Source organism: Hippocampus comes, unplaced genomic scaffold (assembly GCF_001891065.2).
Source record: "Hippocampus comes isolate QL1 unplaced genomic scaffold, H_comes_QL1_v1.1 scaffold568, whole genome shotgun sequence".
NCBI lineage: Eukaryota > Metazoa > Chordata > Actinopteri > Syngnathiformes > Syngnathidae > Hippocampus > Hippocampus comes.
Window position 1 is genome coordinate 595168 of NW_017842052.1, and position 19994 is coordinate 615161.

Consider the following 19994-nt stretch of genomic DNA (forward strand, 5'->3'; position numbering starts at 1 on the left):
CCCAACCCGGCCCCCAAAAAATCACCGGGTTCAATTCTGCAACCTTTTTCTTTGTTGAAAATGCAGGATTGACATTTTTTGTTCACTCAACTTTGTATTTTTATAACAGCGAACGCAACAAACCTCAATATATTTTTGAGTTGGGCGATTTAATGGTCGTGATTCTTTTCTGTTTTTTTTCTTCTTCTTCTCAGTTCCAGCTGTAGCAGTGGGCGTTTCCCTCCAGCGTTGCACCTGTTGCGAAGGGACTGCCATCTCCATTGTTCCTCATCCGACTCATGACTTTGTGTTGAATTCTCTTTTGTGGTTCATGCCATGTCGTTGCTCGCCTCCTTTTTTCCATTTTGATAGTCAGTGTGTTTGTGGCGCGGATCTAGTTTCTGTTTCGCATCTGTCGTGGTTTGGCTATTGACGCATATACAGTCCTTGACTTTTGCGGCCACTTTTGGTCTGACTCGTTTTCTTGTTTGTTTGTTTGTTTGTTTTGTAACCGCTGTCATTTGTTGTACTTTGTTCCATCTTGCGTATTTTTCGACAGTAGTCCACATTTCTAGAGGCCAATTCTGTTCAAAGTCGACTGTAAGAAATTGATTTGACGCTGACCGCTTTGCTGTGCTGACTCAAATCGTTGCCATAGATATCATTCATTTGTGTCGTTGCAGCGCGGGCGACGGTTCCGACCACTCGGGTGACCCTGACGCTGCCCGTGGATCGTCGAGCGTCAAGCCGACTCCAGAAAGTCCGCCTTCTTCCGCTGTTGCTGAGAAGCAGCTGAAAAACGGCGGCCGGCGTGGCAAAGCTGCGGTGCTGGAAAGGTGGGGGCCTAAAAATATTCTGTGTCAGCGCTCCCGAGAGAAGCCGGGCGCTCCGCCGGCCCCTCAGTAATGAGAACGCGGCGCCGTCTTGCCACTCGTAGGCCCGCTTTCCTCCGAGCTCCCTCTGGCGCAGAGCTGAGACGAGCAGAGGAGCGGCAACGGCACAAAGTGGCCTCTTGCAGATTTATCATCGCTCATGAAGCAGCGTGACTGAAAGGCGAGAGTCTCATTCGGAGAGCGGCGGTCCCCAGCGGGCCAACCGGGATACACGATGACCCGCCGCCTTCGCATCCACACTTTTAGGGAGAGTCTCGCCATTGGAGGAAGACCATCGAGCCGGGGCATCTTCAGCGCAAAATGAACTCACCGGTGAGCGTTGTCAAAGTGGAAAGGGGACCACGACGAAGAGGAGCAGGGAATGAAGTGAGAGATGCGAGATGGCTTATTGGGTGCGCGCTGTTGTCCTCATTGCAGCGACGGCGACAGAGCCTGCAGGGAAAAGCCTGCAAAGGCTTCAACTGCAGCAATTATTTCACCACATCTCACTGAAATATTGATGCGGAAAAGCTTTTCGGGGGGCCAAATCAGCGCAGGCGCACCAACGCCTCCGGTTTCTCATGAAGGTAGACCAAGTTGCTCTGCTCGGAAGCTCGACGAGGCGTCCGCCAGCCAAACGGCAAGACGATAACAAGGCGACGTTTCGGCCTTTGACCGATCGCACTTTCAATGACGACAGTGGAGATGACACACACCAAACGTTTACCGCGACCGAAAATACGGGACGCTGCCGATTTGCTTGTTGGCCTCGTAGCGAGTTAGGCGGTGGCGCTCCAACCGTTTCCGGCCCAGCTCGCGGATTTGCCTACCCGCAACGTCAGATGTTCGACGCCAAATGTTCAAGATCTGCGAATCCTTCCGCTGGCGAGAGACTGGCAATAAGCAAACAACAGCCAAAGTTTTCAACTAGTGCAAATATCAGACATGAATTTTTAATCTGCAGTGATGTTGCTACACTGCAATTCCTAATGAGAACTGCAAATTGGCTCTCGCCAAACAGTCTTTGTGGCGGCGACTTGACCCACGGGAGCCATTGCAGCCTAATTTGCTAGGTATGAGCCGCTATCTCTTGGCTCCGCTAGATGAGCTCTACAAGTTGACAAAAGGTCTGCAGGGCGCCCGACGTGCGGTGCTGGCCTCTCCAACCAACGCTCCGTTGAAAGACGCACTTTGAAATGCTCACTCAGTCTTCAGAATGAACATTCGAGTCACTTCTTGCAGTCCTCGTACACCCCGGGCAACCCTATTTGGCGGCCACGGGTACGGCATGATAGCGCATACGTTTAACCCCCCTCCCCCCGCATTTTATCCTAAATTGATATAAGTCGTCCACACTTTCCACATGTTTCCTCTTGCTCCAGTGGGTCTCTTGTTATCGTGTGACCTAAAGGCAGAAAAGGAAACAATAGCCGAGGTTAACGCAATTTAGCCATGAATGGAATGAATGCACATTTGTCGCAGCTAGTTTACCAGCAAAAGCTGGGAATAAATGTACAAGTGACTTTTTTTCCCTTTGGTTTCTTTCACTGAAAAAAAAAAGTCATTTTCAGTTGCACATGATTAAAAAGTGGTCAACTGGAATCATTTTCCAACTCTCTCTCTCTCTCTCTCTCTCTCTCTCTCTCTCTCTCTCTCTCCATATACGCATTGTGTGCAACTGAATGAAGCAAATCCAAAGGACCCTAAGGATGTTTTTCTTTATTCACTGTACAGTATGGATCAGTGTGCTTGGGCCGTTTTTTAAAATATGTTGCTGCACTGCTTTTTGTTTTATTATTTTGTTTTTTTTTTAACACTAAAATAATAACAAGTTCTGCTGTATCAAAGAAAAAGAAATCGTCGTCATTGTTGATGATAAATGTCTTTTTTTTTCCCTGCTCAGACCAACAACAACAACGCCAGTCTTAAATGACTGTTCGGAACCAGAAAAAAATAAATAAATAAAATCCTTTGGCTTTGCCTCATTTACATGTACACGAGTTGCAGAAAATGTTCCCGAGTTTTCCAAAGAATGCTTGCGGTTGCGTTGCTGGGACTGTGTGAGAGCAACGAGTCGTCGCAGACGTTGATGAGATATGCCGTCTCGCAGCCCATCCTGATTAAAAGAAGCCTTGCCGTGTTCCGGCATGTGCTCAGCTCAGCCACGTTCCGTACATCTTCGGCCAGCGCACCGACGCCGCGTGGGAGTCGAGAGACGCGCGCGGCAATTGCTAATAGCCGTGAAAGCAACGTTGAGGTTGCAAAGGGAGGTCGTGAGCGGGAGGAGAAATGCCGGACAATAATGAGAGACGGAGAGGGCGGGAGCGGTGGCCTGCAAACGGTTGCCATGGAGTCCACGTCTCGTTGCGGTGATCGTCACTGACATCCGCCGCAGAGTCTCACGAGCGTGAGTTGACCGAGCCCAAATCCCCTCGCAATTGCAAATGAATGTCCGCTGATCGGCTCCCCTTCCCCTCTCAGCCAAAACAGGCGGACGCAGGACGGGGAGAATTGTCGTCCGGGTCCCGGAGTTTTCATTTGGCCCGCGGTCATTCAATCCTCCGCCTGCGGCCGCCTCCGCTCCTCGTTCTTTCCTACTTAGCAACTTCATTACGAGCCTTAATTGTAAAAGCTCCATGGAAGGCCCCCGTCGTAACGCATTCTAATGAATGTGACAGATGCTGTGCTGTTGTGCCATCTCTTGAGCAATTACTCCGATGGTGCCGGCACGGTTTCTTTGTCTCGCAAGTCTTTCTCCCGGCGCCGGTGTAAATCAAGTGCAGCCGCTCTGCCGAGAGATACGCTCGCGGCCCAAATTAACTCCCGCACGTCGGCACCTTGGAACGGGCCACGGCTCGCCCGTTAGGCCACGTAGGCAGACGCTAAGGGCGCCGGGGGCTCCGGGGGCCGCCGACACAGCTATTCGACATCGGAGTGTCTCTGAAAAAAAGAGAGTCGGCCTGCGGATACAAATTCAACGCGATGCCAGATGACTGTGAAGCTGAAGAAATCCCAACTATTCCACCCGCCACCCTCTTTTGGCTGATTGGCATCCCTGACCGACTTGATGGTCCCACGTAAACCCACGTTTTCATTTTCATGTCGATCGGCCACAAAGGGAGTCTGAAAATAATGTCTCGAGATTAACCCTACTCAGCGTGGTGTCAACCTTTGACATTTGTTGAAAGCATCGCTTGCCGTGATTTGTCTTTTGTTAAAGGATCAGCAATTTGGAGGTTTGGGGGCAGGGGGAGGGGGCACAAGCGTATGAAGAATCACCGACAGAGAAGAACCTTGCCAAGGGCGCCGCATTGGCTCGAACCGGCCCTGTAAACAGCCAAGAAGGAGCCTGCAGCTGCGTCGTAACGAAGTCCTGAAAATCTTTTTCACCCTGATCACAGACGACGCAGGGACTTATTCGATCACTTTTTCGTCAATTTGGTGTTGCACGTGGAATCTGTTCTGATGTTTGACTTTTGTGTTTCAGCGTTACTCGTCGAGGCCCCTTCGAAATAGGTTTTTGTGCAGGTTTGGGTTTTTTCATTCAAGATTAGCGCTCATGTAATATGATGCGCCGGTCATGAAATTTTGAAGAGGCTCCGCTTACCAGACATGAATTCCGACGAGCTATTGCGCAAAGAAGGAAGAAGAAAAAAAACTCATTCAAGATCAAGGACTGTCTGTGCTGCATCAAATGATGGTCCAAGCCGAAAGGGCGTCTGTAATATATTTATGAAGTCTATTTTTGAAGGGATGTTTCGAGGTTAGATGAGGTTACTGGATACTGATAGGTCTTGACACTAAAATGATTGCGTTTGTAGGTGGCACCTTGCAACCCAGGTTCAGCCAACCGCTCCGCAGGGAGCGCGAAGGAAGATTCAAACCTATGCCTCCCAGGTTAGTTGACCTTGATTTTCAGGTGTCCGCTGTGTATCCTATTCGTTTTCCATCACTGTTGTTGACTTATTTTGGACGTAAGCGGTCTGGGTTTTTTTTTTCCCGATGTGAAATTTGAAACAACACTGAACAAAACATCTGCACCAAAATTCATTCATTCATTCATTCATTCATTCATTTTCCGAACCGCTTTATCTTCACTAGGGTCACGGGGTGTGCTGGAGCCCATCCCATCTGTCTTCGGGCAGTCGGCGGGGGACAATCTGAACTGGTTGCCAGTCAATCGCAGGGCACACAGAAACGAACAACCATTCGCACTCACACTCACACCGCGGGACAATTTGGAGTGTTCAATCAGCCTGCCAAAAGCAAATATGTTAAAGCAAAATTAAGTTTTCTGTCTTTGACCAAGAAGCATCACACGTGTTTTACTTTGGTTAAAAAAAAAAAAAAAAAAAAAAAAAAAAGTTAAAGCAGAATTAAGTTTTCTGTCTTCGACCAAGAAGCATCATACGTGTTTTACTTTGGTTAAAAATAAATAAATAAATAAATAAAAGTCATGCTGTAAAGTTTCCTGAATTTGTAAAGTAGAAGGCTTTGATGTCTAAATAACAGTATCATCAGCTTTAATTGGACAGAACGGTCTGAAAACATGGAAAAATATAGATGGGGAGGGGGGGAGGGTCATTCATAAAAATAAAAGAGAAGAGGACCCGAGGTTGATCCTTGAGGAACACCTCTAGGCTGAAATAATACATCTAACTTATAGCCTTTCAAAGAAACACCGTGTTTTGGATGGAGGGATTTGCGAGACGTGCTGCGGTCACGTGATGTCACGCATGCGTTTTGTCTTTCGAAGCTGTGTGCGAGGATCGTTTTGTCCTGCCAAATGCTGGTCAATACCGTTTACTCTTCACACAGTCATTTCCTTACACTGAGAAGACAGCAAGCAAAAGAGGGACAGGGAGGTAAGGGCGCACAAAATGCAAACCTGACACACACACACACACACACACACACACACACACACACACACACACACACACACACACAGACTCTCTCACCTTTGTGGTTTTGACTTTATTGCCAGTGCTGCAGGACCAGCCGGTCAAGTCAGGTAAGACTTTACAGTCTTCTCCAGCCATGCACGGCTGCATCTGGCACCACCATTTCTGGGCCACGATGGAGGCTGAAGAAGTCGACGCAGGGAAAAGCGGCAGACAAGAAGACAGCAAGTCATCGAATGGACAGCAGTATGAGATAGGAAATGTCATGGGGCTGATTTTCAGACGGAACACTGCAATAACATTTCACCGTTCAAATAAGTACATGCTGAGTTTTCACAGTCAGATCTCGAATGGATTACTGTGATATGCGCTTCACTTTGTACTCGGCCAATCCTCCATGCAGCCTCTCCAATTGGGCCAGAATGCTGCCGCTCACTTTTTGGCCCGTACCGGAAAGAGGGCGTACATCGCTCCTACTCTGGTATCCCTTCACGGGCTCATTTTTGAGTTGTTTTGAAGAGCCGATGATTTGTTTTGCAATCTTGAAATGACCTGCCCCCACCTGACCTCTCGGAGCTCCGTGCCTCAGGTCTTGCGGAACGGACACCATTAGAGGGAGCGAGGACTAAGCGGAGGCTCGGAGGGCACGGAGCCTTTGCCGTTGCCGCTCCCTCTCTTTGGAGTGAACACGTTCGGCGAGCCCCCTCGCACTGCTCTTCTTTCAAACTCGTCTTCAAACTCATTTTTACGATTTGGCCTTTGACTCGGCATGAGACTTGCGTTTTAGTTTCTACTGCCTTGGTTGTGAATGGATTGTTTTCTTGTTTGTTGTCATGTGAAGTCTTCTTGCTCTGCGTATCGCGCTTTGGAGACGGCGGTGGTCGTTTTCAAGTGCTCTCCAAATACATTTCAATTGAGTTGAACTTGTTATGCCACAAATTTGTTGAAGTGTACGTTGCCCCGGCAGTTAAGGTTGCATGAGGACAAGGCGACCGTTTTGACCATGGGGAGGGAGATTCAGCTTCAGACTTGTGTGACCCCAAAACATATTGAGTGGAAAACGAGGTACCAGGGAAATGAAGAAGTTACCCCATGAGCGATTTTTGGAGGACGGCTATTCCGCAAAGGAGCCCTCAAAAGTGAGGTTGAATATCTGTCGTGGAGTGTTCCACTGAAAATCGAGGAGAAGGGAGCACACAGCCGAAATCAAAGAATCGCCACCGAGACGAACGTGGAAGCGGGCTGTTCTGATGCGCGGGCTGTTCTGATGCGCGAGCTCGACGGCAGTTCACGCTTGTAAAAAGCAACGGCTGTGTAATGCGCTTGTTAATGTCTCCATTATGCTGCCGATGATGGCGCTTTGAGTGTTATTAAGAGCTAATGGCCCGTGCGCTCGCCACTTCTCCCAGGCGGGAGCGAAGCGGGTGGGCGCGGCCGGCCAACCGCTGCCCCTCAAGGCCAGAAAAAACAACAGACGCGCTCCGCAGCTCGGCCTGCGGCGTCCCAATCGGATCGATTTTCGACAGCGGCTCATTCAAGGAAGGAGCAGGGAATGTGTAGAATGAGGTGGCCGCACTGTCAAACGGCAGAACTTGTTTTCTTGCATTGTTCACCCCGCCAAGTCAAACTCCCGATAGCGCTCTTGCCATGCGTCTGCATGATCCAAAATAGATTTGTGGCCTTTCAGCTCCTATCTTGACGCTGAACTCAGATAAGCAGGCTCTTGTTTTTGCTCAGCCGGTGAGGTCAAGTCTTCTTCGGTTGTTGTCGCCGTTGCTTTTTGAAAGGACCCTCTGCCTGTGACGTAACATTCGGCCAAGATGTCATTTTGCAGCATTGCCTCAACACGTGACACGTTTGTATCATGGCTTCATGTCCCTGCGGTGCATCGTGACATTTTCGACTGTATGCGCCTGCGCCTGACTGACACTGTCGGGTCGTGGGTGAGATGGAGGCCGTCCGTCTCAACCGGGGTTGGAATATTTTGGCATTTCATCCATTATAGTCACTTTTTATTTTCTCCATTTAACCCATTAAAATCCATTTAATGTTCATTTGTTTTGACTGCGGGTTTGACGCTTACACTCACACCTTTGCTGAGTGGGAAGGGAACCCAGGCGGCCCGCCGCACTCAAGTCGGGCGCCCCAAGTGGCACCTCGTAACATTGAACGAGGAAAGGTGAGAATGCAAAAGTGAGCTGTCATCAATTGTGGCTGCTAATTGAACTGGTCGCGGCATTATAATTGGACGGGGTCATTTCAAAGCGCCGTGACCTGATGCGCTGTGTCAAAACATTCAACACGCATCAATCAGCGACATTGGGGATTGACACTCCCCTTTAGGAGGTGACACCACCCTTGAGGAGTTTCGTCCCTGCCTTCGCGTTTCCATCTGGACTCCAGTTTAGGGCCATGACGGCCAGCGAAATTTCGACGAAGATGCTGTTATCATCGGGATATGATGGGGGAAATCCAAAAGACGTTTCTGCAGGTTGGCAGTTCACTTAGTTTACGTTGCAGCCTCGTGCCAGCATTGTTAATACTCACCTCTTTTACAGGCGGGGGCACGTTTGATTTCTTTTTTTCTTTTTTTTTTGCGCCACTGTAACAACAGCCCAACTTGTGTTGAAAGTGACCCAGTGCCAAAGTTTCCTGCTCAATGTCACTTCCGAGGCAGATTCAAACACTGCGGAACCGCAAACGAAAGTTCGTTATTCTCAGAGTTGGCCAATTCAAAAAGCCAGCGCCTTGGTCACACGTGTCATCATGGCACAGTCATGTTGTTATTGTTGGTTTTTTTTTTTTCTGTGAAGGTAGCGCTCAAAGTTTCAGCGTGCCAAACAAGGGTACAGGAAACTTCTTTGCTGAGGGTTCAGGTGTTGAGCAAGCTCAACATGGTGAATCGAGCTATTTATTCCTGGTGGGAGGGCCTCCACAAATGCCTCAAGGTTCTCTGAGTGAGGCGCGCAGATGTTTTCGGCCACGGGGCTGCCGACAGCATCGCGCCTCCCCCTGCTGATGGCGAGATGTCAATCACGGACAGATTTGCTTTTCGCACGGCTTGGGAAGCGCGTGGAATTTGCAACCAGTTCATCTCTCGCAGCCTTTCAGCTGGCATTTTCATTGTCATGTTTGTGACATCATGTGGACAAAGTGAGGAGCGCAGCCACGTGCCTGGGCCCAGCCTGCCAGTGAGGACGGAGGCACCAAAAAGGCGCTTTTGCCTTGGGGGTGCGGAGGCAAATCCACTTTAATGGACTGCACTTGAAAATGTGAAACCCCATCTGCAAGTTCTGGAAACACACGACAGGCTGTTCTTAGTTCTAATAGGGAAATGTGTGTGTGTGTGTGTGTGTGTGTCGTCAATAGGGTCGATGCTGGTGTGGAAACAAAAGGATGAGTCGCGGAACCTTGCCATTAGGTCATTACGATTGAAAAGAAAGACGACACACACATGCACAAACACACGCCTCCACAGTACAGGAGACGAGCAGTCAACATCAAAGTCTCCGGCATCGTAACTGGACCGCACAGTGATCCTGCGTGACCTAGTTGGAGGTGGCTCGACTTTATGATTTAGTAACCAGATGTGCATGACAAGAATACGCAAGGGTGGAGTGAAACCCGACAAGAAACAGATTACACAGCGACACCGAAGCACTCCCATGCAGGAGGAAAGTGACAAAAAAAAACATGACTGAGAGTTGATCGGATGTACCATAAGCGTACTTTTCATCGATCGGGTCTAGCTTTGGGAGACATCGGCCGATTTGGGTGGTCAAATGCAGCCCACTGATGTGTAGGCATGTGGCCTTCCTGGTCAACAGCGTTTGTTTTACTTTGGAGTCAGCCAGTCCTCCATGAAGCCTCTCCAGTGGGTCCAAAATGCCGCTGCTCACCTCTTGACCGGTTCTCGTGAGAGGGAGCACATGAGGCGCACGTAATTCCCTTTTTCCTAGTTCCAAACGACTACGGGACTCCACTCTCGCCGTTAGAAGCCTTGCCGGGCGGGCATACGGCAGGCGGCCTCTTCAGGGTCTGCCCCGCCCGCCTCTCGAACCAAAGGCGGACGAGGATTTACGCTCCGCAAAAGTTGTGAACAGATGTTTGTGTTTGTTGCTGACCTTCCACACACGAGGGACGAGCTCCGGTGGTGCCGGCGACTTGGCCGGGGAAGCAGGAACACTTGACGGTTTGGGAGCGCTCCTCGATCTTCTTCTTATTGCAGCAGCGATGGACAGCCACAACCTCGCATGTCCCCTGCTTCACCTGGTAGGAGACTGGACGCAGGCACGTCGAGAGAGACAGACAGACATTAGCCACCCGAGACACAGTCGTTCTTGTTTCACTTTTGCTTCCTTTGTTGAGTCCAATAGTTTCAACGTGATTGGCGTCGTGTGCGAAGCGGTGCGACTCACAGCCCACAAAAAGCATCACCAGCCGCCAATTCTCCGAATCTGTCACTTCATGACAGCTCGCATATGACGCGACCACCAAACCATTCATTTTTCTCCTGTCGTCGGTCGGGGATGCCCCAAGAGAAAAATCATCTCTTTCACATCCTGCCACCTGAAAAGATGCTTTTTTTTTTTTTTTTTTGCTTTTGATGTCTTGCCTGGTGTTTTCACCGTGCATCGGCCGTGGGAAACGTGGCCCGGTCTGCTGTGTGGCTTTCACGTGGCGATAGCGCTTGGCCAACATTGTTCGGCGACAGGTGACTCACAGTGAGTCTGCGAGACGAACTTGCTTTTATACTTGACTTTGACTCAATGTGGTCCACGAAACCGCACGAGGCCTCTCCTATGGTGATTCCAGAATCAATGGCACTGACTTTCAACAACACGCCGCCAACTCGTCCCGCAAAGCATCTTCTGAACTCCAGAGCCACCCTGTGGCGGCTAAAAGAACTTCAGCTGGAACGTGAAGTCAACAGAAGCCCCCCGAACCGCCGTGTGTGCCTTTTGGTCAACTGGAGCTTGTCGCGGGATCCACCCTGGCCTGGTTGCCGGCCAACTGCATGCTGCGGACGGACAAACGACACTTTCCAGTCACGGGCACAACTGAGGACAATTGCGTCCTCGCGAAACTTTCTCCAGCATGTTTTGGACATCTCCGTCCTCCAGCGCAAAGGATCGGTGAGAAAGGAGTGCACATATAGTCTATATTGTAACACATACACACACACACACACACACACACACACACACACACACACACCTATTCCGTATTTTCATTCTATCTAGGTAATAATAGCGGAAGGTAACGTGACCGGCTCGAGTCCTGGGAAAGCGGGTGGCTTTTATGCACATGACGTCAATCGCCAGGTCAGGATAATTCGACCTCTGAGGATACAAGGAGATTGCGGGGGTGGGGGAAATCATTCGGATTCATCCATTTGCACCGCCTTACTGATGAAGAGGCAGTCGCCCGAGGAGGGGTGGGGAGTGGGGGGCTGCCGCGCACCTTCGTGGAAGCCGTTGGGAGACATCCGCCTCACAGGTCTGAGGTTGGCTTCCTCCATACTCGAGGTGGCTCCTTCTCAAGGCCCCCGACCCCCCCCCCCCGTCTTTTTATTTTTTGTTGTTATCATGAAGTGATAACAACAAACCAGCGGACCAGCTATTCGATGGGTCACATTCACATTGGACGGCGTGTGCCGGGATATCTTTGCAATGTCAAACACCTTGCTCAGGCTCTCTCCATCGGGCTCGGCCTCGGGCCTCTGCGCTGACGGTGTGATCAACCTGGTGCGGTATTTGCGAAAAGGACTCAGATCCCAGGCGTACCTGTCGATCCCCGATGGTTGCGGTCGCCAGCGGCCACGGGGCCAACGCACAGCATCGCCAAGGTCACCAGGTACGCCACCCGCAAAGGCCACGACGACCGCCCCGACAGTTCCATCCTGCGAGGAGGGATGAGCAAAGCCATGGAGGAGGAAGAGAGGAGGGGAACAAGGGCACGAGCCGACATTACAACCTGGACACTGAAGGCAAAACTTGTCCAATAAAGAACTCCAAGAGGAAGCTGGACACTCAGTCGCAACATCTTGTAGGAGCGTCAATCAATCATTTTACTCAATCAAATGGTCGCAATCAGCATTTTCTCGATCCCTTCCTGACTGTGGCCTTTGCTATTTACCTGCTTGCCTTGTGGATGGGGCCGTTCCACTGAGTAGCGGCCTCTCTAAGAAGACCGGGCCATCGCTGCTTCCATTCACACTTTGGCCCGCCTCTTCTTCTTCCTTCTGCTTCTCTTTCTACTTCTCGCCCCTGGAATGAGCAAGCCACACAGACAGCAGGTCAAGAAAGGCCCTTGGGTTCCTGGGTAACCTCCAATGGCCTCGCACGAAGTTGCGCACGCGCACACAGCTCTCATTCATATTTGCACATTCCACACACACATACACAGCGCCTATGGTACACACACAAACCCATGGGTGGTGATGGACGTGTGCTTGTTTCCATTTTTCATCAAAACGGAGGCGCCTGACCCAAAAAATAGACTCGTCATCATTCACGGGGCCCCAAAACCACAGATGATGATGAAACACTCTCATCACTCATCAACATTTGGACATGCTACGCGCGCGCACACACGCACGCACACGCGCGCTGGCGCAGGCATGCACGCACACATACACGTTTACACACATCATGTTTGCAAGGTCAACTCGAACAGAGAAAAAGTCGTCAACAGGAGAGATTTCCCATAAATTCGAGGGGCGCACTCAAGGAGCGGGAATTAGCAATCCATCCTTTTAAGTGTGTGTCAGTCAACACACCTCTCGTTCCAAAGCAACTAACTCAGCAAACGGAGTAAAAGACAACAGATTGGCATTCCTAAGAAAATGTCTTCCTCTCTCTAAACCTTCAGTATTCGTAGTGACCCGTTCAGATTCAGCTCAGCCTTCTGCAAATGCCGTCGAGGAAAGCGACCGGCTTCGAACCCGGTCGGGAGCGGTCCACGTCGTGCTACTGCCCCCTAGCGGCGAACGAATCGAACAGCCTGACACTGTGAGCTGGTGGGGTGGTTGCTACTTGTAAAATGACTGATAGATAGATAGAATTGATCTGATGGTCATCTTTTTTATTGGTTTTAGATCACATTTTTTGGTTTGTAAATATTGTAATATCACTTGGCGGTATGCCCCGCGTGTTTAAGACGAAGGCGAGGCAGCTTTATTTGGATCAGCACATCACGTATACAGAAGGTCGCTTGACATCAAAATCCCCCCTCGAAAGGCATTTCCAAGCTTCGCACTGCAAGTCAGACGTTTCAAAGCAAACGGGGAGGGGCGAATCGCACAGGTGGAGCGGGGCTGCTTTGACCAAAAGGCTTCCGGGGCTCATCCTTGGGCCGTCTGTGTTCTCGACCTCTTCGGGGTCACGCGGCAGCTGGATCCAATCTCAGATGGAGTGGATAAACAATCACACACCCTCGATTTCTCTCCGAAAGGCAACTCCAAGTCTTCAACGAACCCCAACGCGTGTTTTATGAATGAATGAAAAAATGAGAAAAAAGAGAAGCCCACGCAAACGCAGGGAGAACATGCCTACAACCGAACGGGATTTCAACCCGGAACCTCAGAACTGTGAGGCAGATGTGATGACCACTCTCCAAGGCATTTTTTTCCGCCTCGTGTAATTTAAATCCATTTGTAGTCCGCGTGCGCTCCGGCTGGCAGACACAGAAAAGAACCGACTTGGGTGACAACGCAAGCTGAAGGAAACAACAGACGCGTGCGTGCGCGCTTTGGTGTCGAAAGTATCCTTGTCCAAACAGCAAGAGGAAAGTGACACAGCATCACCGAGTGCATACCAAGTGTGACAGTGGTTCAATATTGATGCGTGACACCGCGAGAGGAAGATGAGCGGGAGGAATTGTGACAGCATCACCGTCAAGCGGGAGAGAGCGAGGCGGGAGGCAAGGGTGAGAGCACGTAAGCAAAAGAGATGAGAATAACAGGCTGGAGATAAAAAAAAAATAAATTAAAAAAAAAAAGTCAAATGACAAATGTCGATATCCGCATTCACAAAATGAACGGCTTCTTTTTTCCAGAGCGCCTTCCGGCCGTGCTTTTCCCAGCGCAGCGCAGCTACTCTCGCGTGGATTACAGGCGAAAATAAAGCGGCATGACATTTGAGGCATCATGAGGATCCGAGTGACACCTCACCCGCTGCCGAGTAACATCACAATGACGCGGGTAACATGTTCAAAATGTCCAAGAATGGAAATCAGCTCACGAGAAACTAAATGTACATGATGAAGTTGTAGTCCCGCCCGCGACCTTTTGAGTGCAGCAGTGATTGACGTTTGACAACATTTGAATGGGGCGAGCGCCAAAATCATGCCGAATTGCCAAAGTGAAGTACTGGATATGAGACGTAGACCGCGGCGAGTGGAGAGAGTTCACATAACAGATGTTATTTTGTAAATTGGGATACTTGTTCCTCCAGAGTCCATGAAATTAAATGTGGGGTTCCTCAAGGCTCAATTTTAGGCACAATTCTTTTTCATCTTTATGCAAGCTGGAAAAATCACATGGAATATATATATATTTTTTTTTTCCCCATCCGAATCACACAGTGACGGGTCAAGCGATTCGTTCGTGTTCTTTTTGGCCAGGAACTGTCTTATGCTCTTTGCATTGAGAGCAAGAGCAGCGTCAAGGTGAAACAGCCAACTGCCGCGAGTCGAGGCTCTTCTGATGCAAAAGTTTCACGCGGCGTGGCTATTGATTCGGCAAACGGTGGCCGGCTCAACACCTGAAACAAGTAAATATGCACAAGGCAATGCAGAAACCAAGGAGAGGCTTTCTCATTGAAAGTGCCACCAAAGAAGCAAGCAAATATTATCGCTAACCATACTGTCGGCATCTCAAGGTCAGCCTTCCGATTTATTGCTTTCACACAAGAGGAAAAAAAAAGGGTTAAATATTCGTCTGGCACATGACGGATTTTATTTTCTGACACAGTGTGCTAGTAATTTTCAATCTGACCTCAGAGCCTGTCGCCTTGAGCGACGCACTCCACATTCTCGGCTAACACGTATGTGACCTCTTCATTTGTCATTGATTGGCCAACGTGCAACAGTTGTCCTCGACTTTCATGGCAGGTTCAGAAAAAAACAAAACAAGGCCATTAGCTTTTGCCGGCCGCCTCGCTGGGTGTCAGATAAGCGGCCTCGCATTGGTTGTCCTGCGATTCCTCTTCCGCTCGCTCGCGATGCATTCAAGTGGAATCTCCGACCAGCGTGCGCGGCGTGCGTGCGTGCTAAAAAGAGATGGAATTGTTGGAATGGCAACAAGTGGCGTGGACATGGATTAGGGCGCCGTCTCTCGGATCCCCCTTGAGCTCGGGACCTGAGTTTGGACGGATGGGGTTCTTGTACCCGTTTTAGTCAGCCGTGTACACTTTGTGGAACACAAAGTGCAGAGAAGCGCGCAGACATGCAAGGAGAGATGCAAGGAAAGCGCCCGGTTTGCCTGTTCCATTGGGTGACATCTTTGTTTGCTCAATCATCTAAAATCCAGTGTCTGCAGACCTGTGAGTACATTTCCAATGCCATCTGGTTATCGGTGTCCGGAGAGAACAGCCAAGAGTGGCCGAGTGTCCAGAAAGAATAGAAGCCAAAAGTGAAGCCGCCTGTGTGACGTCCGGAGCCTGCTCATTTTCAAAGAGACTCCCCACGATAGGCCAAGCCGGATGAAACCGAAAGAGATTTGTTCCTTTGCGCACGGAGGGAAAAACCTCCTCTTTTGAAATGTCAAAGCCGCAACTGGATCACGTCAATCTGCTCTGCTGCCAATGATGAGCTGGCCCGTAAGTGGACTGATTAGCGGAGGTGTCGTGCCTGTCAACTGAAAGGCCAGAGAAAAGCGAACTTGACATGCAAGGAAGACAGAAAAAGGGGGAGAGAAAGGCAAGGGGGTGAGTCGGAGTGGCTGGTCAGTTTGGTGCAATGCCAGAGCAGAGAGAGAGAGAGAGAGCAGAGAGAGAGAGAGAGAGAGAGAGAGAGAGAGAGAGGTCAGAATGATGCGGCGTGAGCGACGACGACGCGGAGCAGAGGGCGAGAGGAAGCCCGATCAATTGTTCGTTTTACAAAGTCGCTGAGACGTGTCTGCAGGGTGTCAATAAGCAAATTAATTTGTCTGGGGCTCCCCCGAGCATGACACCTTGTTCGTGCGGCTCCCCTGAGACAACGGGGGCCTCTAACTCCCTCTCAAGCAAACCACGGTTAGAATAGTTTGGCAATGTTCATTCCAGGTCATTGTTATTTCCTTTTGAGGTTTGTTATGGAAATGTGGTGAGTTTAAATTAGCTTGTTGGTCTGGAATAATTTGAGTTCTGGAGGAAAATGACTTGTTTTACTTTTTATTGGGTTTTTAATTTTTTTAAATTTCGGTCTAGTCTGCAGTTTTGCATTTTAAGGGTTTTTTTTTCCCATTTGTGTATTTTTTTTCGTGAGCAAGATAAAAAATTTAAAAAAAGACGCCGGTAAGACTTGCGTAGTTGAAACTCAACAAAAATATTCTTCAATTTTAAGCAAGAAGCTTCCACTCAATCACAGAAGAGAAGCAGAGACGTTACCTAAATGATATTGGAACTTGAAGGCACTTTTGGTTTTATTGTCCTGTGTGCGCGCATGCACACACACTCTTCCAACCAAGTCGCACTTTTGAAACAAGTCAAAACAACAGGAACTGGCTTGCCCTCATTTTTTTCCCCTCCGTCATTTTCCATGTGAATAGAAATCATTTTGACGTTGTAGCCTTGCATGTCTTTTTTTTCCCGCAATGGAGTCACGTCAGTGTTGGCGTTACCTTGAAAAGTCATCCTGATCAGAAGAGACAATGGCAAAGTCAACAGTCCCGAAGCCGAAGCCAGTCTGGATGACAGAAACAATGGAGCCGAGCGCACGCGTAAGGGACACACCCAAACGGTCCCGATTCGGTTACGGCGCTGGATGAAACGACTTCTTTTGTGGAAATGTTTTGGGGGAAATCTGCTGGCACGCACGGTGCAAGTGATGATGTTGAGGAGGAGGGCACAGCTTTCAATAAATGGATGCAACTTCGTCCTGTGGCTGCCGTTCAGCCACAGGGCGCAAAGCCAGCTGCCACGGATGTGCGTGGGGAGGAGGAGGCCAACGGGATCCCTGACCTCAACCCCATTAAGAGGCTTTCTGGAGCCGACACTTTGAGTCAGGTCTCCCCATCCAACACCGGTGACTCGTTCTACTGTTTGGAAGCAGCAACATCTTGCAGACGACACGGCGCCCGACTTTTTTTGACCCGAGATCTACTTTTCAAGCAACCCACCTCCCACGATCCACCCGTTACGCACGTCATGATGAGCAACGGCCATAGCGGCCCCTAACGTGAACAAAACTGAAAAAGAAAGTCGATACAATCGCGTTGAGTTTAGCAGCGTGCGTGCGAGAGTAGTGCAGCGCGGGAGAGATGGCGGCCAAAGGGAAGGAGCCTTTCACTCGTGCACGGGGGCACAGGGGTTGGAGAGCCTCATCTTCCAGGGTTAAGAGCACTGCTCCCCTGTTCATCTGACTGTCAGTGAGAATGAGGTCCCTGCCTGGCCCGATCCTCTCCCTCCTCATCTCCCATCCGCCCCTCATCTCCAGCACCTTCCCCACTTCGTGACGCCGCTCGCCGTGGAGTGAACGGGAAAGGTGGGCATCATGCCTCGCTCTCAAGACAGTACAAATTGCAGAGGCTGTGGAGCAGGACGGCGGTCATGTAGACTTCAAAGGAGGTCGGGAGGTGGGGACTCACCATTAAACCACGATTACGAACGCACATTGAGAGCCAGAGAGAGCCAGAGAGAGAGGAGCGTGCATTTTTTTCACCCAGAGGAATGCGACCGTCTCTCTCTCTCTCTCTCTCCCGCACTTGTCCGTCCTTCGCGGAGTCTCCATCCGTAAGCAGCCCATCTCGGTCGAGCCCGCTCCGCGGAGCTTGCGGGGCTCCGGCACGGAGGCCGCCGCCACTCAATCAGTGCTCGTCGGGCTCGAGTGTTGAGTGAATGTGGGCGCCGCGGAAACGCAGCGTTCCTCTCGCCCACAAACCCGCGAGCCGCGTTCAACTCGAGCCATCTCGCCGGTGCGCTTTTACGCACGGACGGCCCTGTGGTGATTCTTCTGAATGCGCTCGAATTCGGCGCCGCCAAAATCGCGTCCTTCGGCGCAGAATAAGTAAAGCACCACCGTTTCATCATTTCAGAACGTTGGAGCGAACATTCAAAGTGAAAATCATCCAAAGCAACCACAATAAAAATCGCAAAAATAAACTTACCCCAATTTACAGAGTGGATATCGGGAGCGGAGGCAGGAAAGTGCCGCTTCTTCGGGAGAGCGCGTCCTGTTGAAAGTCCTGCGTGTCTCGCTCACAATCCTTTCTGCGGCGTCCCCGCCGCGGGTCGGAACGGCAAGGCGCTCCGAATGCGCTCAACTCGCCAAGTCCCATCTCCACATCGCATCGAGCTGCTTTGAAAGTCGCGCAAATGAGTGCGGACCGGAAGGCGCCAGAGTGGGAGCGCGTCTTTCGTCTTCGGACGAGTTTGCGCGGCTCACCTGGCGACCCTCTCTCGAAGCCGCCGAGAGGAGTGACGGCGCGACGGTGGCGCCGCAGTGGCGATTAGTTGCGCCCCCCCCCCCTCGCTCCACCCTGGCACGCGGGGATCGATTGGTCGCGAGAAGTGAGACGCGTCCTCGGTCCTTCCCATTCGGAGGACGTGCAACAGTGCCCGCCCAGTTGAGCTGCAAGCGAACCCCGGCCCACAACCCCCCTTTTTTTTGCCCCCCGATGTCACAGAGCCCCCACGAAGCTTGAAGTTGGCGCGTAGAAGGGGCGGGGGCGACAATTCAGTCCTCTAAATGTGGAGAAAGCAAGTGAGCGCTTGACGCCTCTTTTTACCCGAACGGTTGAGATTTGTCTATGGCAGGCATGTCCAGCTTCGGGCCTGGAGGGCCGCCGTCCCGCCTGTTTCGCGGCTCTCCTGGTTGCAACCCACCTTGATTCCGATGAGCAGCTCATCAGCCAGCTCTGAAGCAGCATGAGAATCATCCTGATGATTTGAATCAGGTGTGTTGCCCCTGGGAGAGCCTGAAAACAGGCGGGACGGCGGCCCGCGAGGACCGACTTTGGACACCCTGGTCTATGCATTCCAACGTCGTGATTCAAAGGAGAGTTTCGTGCCGCGGAACAATAGTTTTCAATCTTTTTAACAACAAGCACTGCACATCAAAATGGTGGCAAAAAAAGTGAGATTCTCAATTCATTTGCGTCACGCCCCCATGGAAGAAGAAACCCATTCGCACCCTAGGAGCTCTCCGTTGTTTCAAGTACACCTTCTGCCTTATTGAAAATGAAAAAGAAATGGATACAGGAAATCGATCGTGGTTCCTGAGAAACAAACCGTGAGCATTTCTCGAACAGACCCACCTGCTTGCTTGGAGGTTCAAAGTGACCCATTTGAAAGTGAACATTTAGAAATGGCTGCGCCTCTCTTTTCTGTGTCTGCAGTGCATGTCAAGGCAACGGTCCCAAACGTCCAGGGAGGAAACACGGAATTTAAAATGGACCAAAGGCCAACTGCCCTCAACTGTGTTGTCAGGACAACGGTGTGATGGCGACGGGAAGGAAGCGGGCAAAAAAATGGAGGCCCGCATCGCCACAGCACATGCATGGAACCACTCAACGACACGTGATGACTTCGCCAGTTGTTTGCGATATGCGAGGTGTTCATTTAATCGGAGGACACGGTTGGATGCTGAAGCCCCACCCCCACTGCGTGGTCAATCAGGAATGGAGCCTCATTTCTACACTGCTAGCATCACCCAATTTTCACCCTGAGGGAGAGTGGTGGGTTAACTGTTGTTGACTGGAGGAATAGAGGGCTCCGTCCTTTTGGCAATTACCCACAATGCACTACCGGCGGCCATATTGGAGGGCTGCCGGTAGTGCATTGTGGGTAGTTGCTCAAAGGACGGAGCCCTCTATTCTGTAACCCCCATCCCACTCTATCGATATTCCTTCGTTAATCACTCTCAAATTATTATTTTTTTCATCTAGGAAGTCTGAAAAGACAATCGATGCAGGCTCACGGGTTTGCAATCAATTCCAATTCATTTTCAGGGTGTTGAGAAGAAGAAGATCTTGATGCTGTCCGAACAGACGACAGCAAATGTGAAAATTCTTCTGGGTGACCCACTTGTGAACTGAGTG

At 50.5% G+C, this 19994-nt stretch overlaps 1 protein-coding gene across 2 annotated transcripts; it reads right to left on the minus strand.

Annotated features, from left to right (window-relative positions):
- Nucleotides 1–1210: 1210 nt before the first annotated feature.
- Nucleotides 1211–18519, minus strand: tafa4b (TAFA chemokine like family member 4b). 2 transcript variants are annotated; one of them, XM_019859712.1, is made up of 7 exons: nt 18341–18519; nt 18063–18250; nt 11894–12024; nt 11542–11657; nt 9880–10035; nt 5813–5937; nt 1211–2256 (listed from the first exon to the last, which is right to left on the minus strand). In XM_019859712.1, the coding sequence occupies exons 4-7, from the start codon at nt 11654–11656 to the stop codon at nt 2245–2247; spliced, it is 408 nt and encodes a 135-aa protein (XP_019715271.1). In that variant the 5' UTR covers nt 11657; nt 11894–12024; nt 18063–18250; nt 18341–18519; the 3' UTR covers nt 1211–2244. The 2 variants fall into 2 exon arrangements, with proteins under 2 accessions (XP_019715271.1, XP_019715270.1); XM_019859711.1 differs by having other exon boundaries at nt 18063–18519.
- Nucleotides 18520–19994: the final 1475 nt, after the last annotated feature.